This window comes from Musca vetustissima, unplaced genomic scaffold (assembly GCF_032173495.1).
Source record: "Musca vetustissima isolate MV318-11 ecotype Yass unplaced genomic scaffold, APGP_CSIRO_Mvet_v1 utg9730, whole genome shotgun sequence".
Taxonomy (NCBI): Eukaryota; Metazoa; Arthropoda; class Insecta; order Diptera; family Muscidae; genus Musca; species Musca vetustissima.
Genome location: NW_026874152.1, coordinates 1 through 4,748, shown reverse-complemented (window position 1 = coordinate 4,748; position 4,748 = coordinate 1). Strand labels below are relative to the sequence as shown.

Genomic DNA, 4,748 nt, shown 5'->3' with positions numbered 1-4,748 from the left:
CCTAGAAAAAATTTAATAGACCTGATGGTCTGTGAGTGTTCTGACCCTCAGGTCTGTGACAATTTTTCTATAGAAAAATTCTCAGACCATCAGGTCTATTAAACTTTTTCTAGGGAAAAATTCTCTGGTCTTTTATAGTTTTCTATAGAAAAATTCTCAGACCCTCTGGTCTGTTAAATATTTCTATAGAAAAATTCTCAGACCCACCGGTCTGTGACAATTTTTCTATAGAGAAATTATCTAACTATCAGTAGGTCTATTCTGTAACTTTTAACAACATTCGATATTGTTTAATTTTCTTTTGTTATTGTAAAAACAACAAAACAAACAAATTGAATTGTTGTAAAATAAACAATGTCGAATATTGTTAAAAAGTTACAGAATAGGCCTACAGGTCTGTTATATTTATACCCTTCACCACACTGTGGTACAGGGTATTATGTGTTTGTGCATATGTTTGTAACAGGCAAAAGGAAACGAGGTAGACACATGGTTCCTTTTGAGAATATGTATAGAATCACTTTCTGAGTCGATTTATGCATGTCCGTCCGTCCATCCATGTTAAATCGTAAACAAAGTACAGGTCGCATTTATGGTCCGAATTGGATGAAATTTTACATAAGTCACTTATTCGGCCCAAGGACGAACCCTATTGAAATTGGGATAAATCGGTCCAAATTAGATATAGCTCCCATATATATTTTCGTCCGATTCAATATGGTGCACCAATGTCCTTATATATTTTCGATTTGCACGAAATTTGACATAATGTACTGAACTGAACATGGAGTGATGTCTGCCAAGTTTCGTGAAAATCGGTTCAGATTTAGATATAGCGCTCATATATAGTTTCATCCGATTTTATGTAAATTGTGCACCAATCTCCCTATATATTTTTCTATTTGCACGAAATTTGACATAACGTACTGAACTGAACCTGGAATGATGTCTGTCAAGTTTCTTGAAAATCGGTTGAGATCTAGATATAGCTCCCATATATACTTTCGTCCGATTTTATGTAATATATATCTTTTGATTTGCACGAAATTTGCCATAGCGTTCTGAATTGAGCCTGGAATGATGTGTGCTGAGTTTCGTGAAAATCGGTTCAGATCTAGATATATATATTTTCGTCCGATTTAATGTAAATAATGTACCTAAGTTCTAATATTGCATAGCGTACTGAATTTAATCCAGAATGATGTGTGCCAAGTTTTGTGAAAGTGGGTTGAGATTTAGATATAGCTCCCTTATATATTATCGATTGGTTTTAAGTAATTGACGCACCAATGAACCAATATATGGCTGATAGGAACAAAACGTACTGAAATTAGTATAACCTAACCTGACAAAAATTCCTTTAAAACGGTTCATTTTTGGATATAGGTTCCATATATATTTTCGTCGGATTTTAAGTAAATGGCGCATCATTCAATGCATTCTAGAAGTACAGACATAGCCCAACGGATGTCCTATTGATATTTGTTTGAAGTCAATTCACATTTAGATAAATATCACATATTTTATTTCATCCAATTTCATGTTAATAGTCCTGTTTAATATATCCATAGTGGTGAAGGGTGTCATATAGTCGGCCCCGTCCTACTTCACTGGTTTTCTATAGATATATAAAGCGTGGTTTTCTACGGATATTTATTTAGGTATTTTAATACTAAACATTTTCAAATCTTGTGGCAACATTTTCCCACGATCTCTTACTAATGTCTATAGCTGAGAGAATAGATCGTAGATTGGGGTTGGAAAAAATAAAATTATTAATTATGGTACACTATCGTACCATACTGTACAACTTACCGCCTTATGTATTTAGCTATCAGTAGAGTAAAATTCATACAAAAAATATATTCTCTGTACTCTCCCTCGTCAGAATGTGAATTTTATTCGAAAAATTTATCTTACAAAATTTCGTACAAATAAATTTTTTTCCAACACTGATCGTATCTCTGTTTGACTGACGAAGTCAACTGAGTCGTATCGTATGGTTCGTTAGCTGACTGGCTTGACTTCAGTTGCTGTTCAACTGGCGTTCAAGCAGGTATTCTTCACCGCATTCGTATTCATACTAGCGGTAGCTGTGGCATTCTATCCGAAAAATTCAAAAATAAATTTCGATTTTAAATCCAACAACAAAATGGCAGTTAGTTTTGTTCACATCCCAGCTGGCAGCGATTTTCCATTGGAAAATTTACCCTATGGTGTATTCTCGACAAAATCAAATGTAAGTAAATAATAAAAAAAAACTATTTTTTTTCTAAAGTGGAATGTGGTCCACATGTGTGACAGTTAAATTAAAAGAGTAGAAAAAACAATAAAAAATCCTGTTCTACTTGTTCGCCGTATATTTCAAATCAATATTCTAAAATAGAAATAGAAAATAAAACTATAAAAAACAATATTTAAACAACAGGGCTCTAGACCAGAATGATCTGCATATTATAACTAGCATTTACATAAATTAGACTTGTTTTTCCAACTGGCTGTGATCTGGTGGTTGGTTGAACCACAAACAAGAGCAACAAAGTAGCCATCCACTTGGCCGGCATCGAACAGCCACCAGCCGGTGTTGATAACAACAAGTCAACAGATTTTTATTTTCTTCTTCTTATTTTGGAATTCAGGTGTAATAAAAAATTCTAAAATATTTAAATTGGTGTGTGATAATATTTTTGTTATTGTTTGTGCTTGTTTATCTTCTATGTTAATTTCTCTCTTGTCTTTCTTTTATAGCCCCGCAAACGTTTGGGTGTTGCCATCGGTGACAGTGTTTTGGATTTGAATGGTGTTGCCTCCTTCTATCCACCAGAAGTTCAGGTATGGAATTTTTTGTTTGTTTGTGTGGTGTATAACAGTTGACAATTATCCTTTATAACACTTTTTACCACAGGATGCTTTGCAAGCCGAGACATTGAACAAATTGATGAGCCTTGGCTACACTGCCTGGCAAGTAGTTCGGGCAAAAACCCAGGAATTGTTGTTGAAGAACTCCGTTTTGGAACAGAATGCTGCTTTGGTGCAAAGGTAAGGATAACAAGGACTAGAGGATATTAATTAAAGGGTAAACCGAGACACAAACCTAGAGATTTTTTTCAAGCACTATGTTTAAGGGTCAACGAAGCCACTAACATCGATTTTAAGGGAATATTTTTTCCATGACTACCAGGACCACAAGCTTAGGTATTTAAGGATATTTAAGGATTTTAAGGACAAGGTAAGGCGTGGATTTTTTAGGAGTCACAACCTAGATGTAGATTTTAGTAGATTCCAAAAAATATTTTTTATTGGACAGATGCAAGCGTAGATTTTAAAGAATATTTTTTATAAAAATGTTTAAGGGGCAGAACCTAGGCGTAGATTTTTTTAAAAACATTTTTAAGGACCTAGACCTAGATTTTTTAAAAACATTTTCAAGGACCTAGGCGTAGATTTTTTTAAACACATTTTTAAGGACCTCGGCGTAGATTTTTTAAACACATTTTTAAGGACCTCGGCGTAGATTTTTTAAACACATTTTTAAGGACCTCGGCGTAGATTTTTTAAAATATTTTCAAAGAGGCAGAACCTGAAGGTCGTTTACTTTTTATGTTACTTTTTCCTATAGAAAAAATTCTCATTATTATTTTTTTTTATAGAAAAAATTGTCAGACCATCAGGTCTGGTACTTTTTTCTATAGAAAAAAATTCTCAGAACTTAAGGTCTGGTAGTTTTTTTTTTTTGAAAAAAATTCTCAGACCCTCAGGTCTGGTGCTTTTTTCTATTGAAAAAAATTCGCAGACCCTCAGGTCTGGTGCTTTTTTCTATTGAAAAAAATTATCAGACCCTCAGGTCTGGTACTTTTTTCTATAGAAAAAAATTCTCAGACGTTCAGGTCTGGTACTTTTTTCTATAGAAAAAAATTCTCAGACCCTCAGGTCTGGTACTTTTTTCTATAGAAAAAAATTCTCAGACCCTCAGTTCTGGTACTTTTTTCTATAGAAAAAAATTCTCAGACCCTCAGGTCTGGTACTTTTTTCTATAGAAAAAAATTCTCATACCCTCAGGTCTGGTACTTTTTTCTATAGAAAAAAATTCTCAGACCCTCAGGTCTGGTACTTTTTTCTATAGAAAAAAATTCTCAGACCCTCAGGTCTGGTACTTTTTTCTATAGAAAAAAATTCTCAGACCCTGAGGTCTGGTACTTTTTTCTATAGAAAAAAATTCTCAGACCCTCAGGTCTGGTACTTTTTTCTATAGAAAAATTTTTCAGAACCTCCGGTCTAGTATGTTTTTCTATAGAAAAAATTCTCAGATCGTCAGGTCTGGTACTTTTTTCTACATAAAAAATTCTCAGACCCTTAGGTCTGGTACTTTTTTCTATAGAAAAAATTCTTAGACCCTTAGGTCTGGTACTTTTTTCTATAGAAAAAATTCTCAGACCCTCAGGTCTGGTACTTTTTTCTATACAAAAAAAATCGCAGACTCTAAGGTCTGGTACTTTTTTCTATAGAAAAAATTCTCATACCCTCACGTCTGCTACTTTTTTCTATAGAAAAAATTCTCAGACCCTCACGTCTGCTACTTTTTTCTATAGAAAAAATTCTCAGACCCTAACGTCTGCTACTTTTTTCTATAGAAAAAATTCTGAGACCCTCAGGTCTGCTACTTTTTTCTATAGAAAAAATTCTCAGACCCTCAGGTCTGGTATTTTTATCTATAAAAAAATTCTCAGGCTCTCAGGTCTGTTACTTTT

The 4,748-nt window shown here is 33.7% G+C and overlaps 1 protein-coding gene across 1 annotated transcript; it reads left to right on the top strand.

Moving 5' to 3' along the window:
* Window positions 1-2,152: 2,152 nt before the first annotated feature.
* Window positions 2,153-3,039, top strand: LOC133331152 (fumarylacetoacetase-like; the record flags this gene model as incomplete). Its single annotated transcript, XM_061539549.1, has 3 exons — window positions 2,153-2,239; window positions 2,749-2,832; window positions 2,906-3,039. Coding segments are annotated over exons 1-3 (305 nt in total), but the record flags the coding sequence as incomplete, so codon positions are not given.
* Between the last annotated feature and the right edge of the window lie 1,709 nt (window positions 3,040-4,748).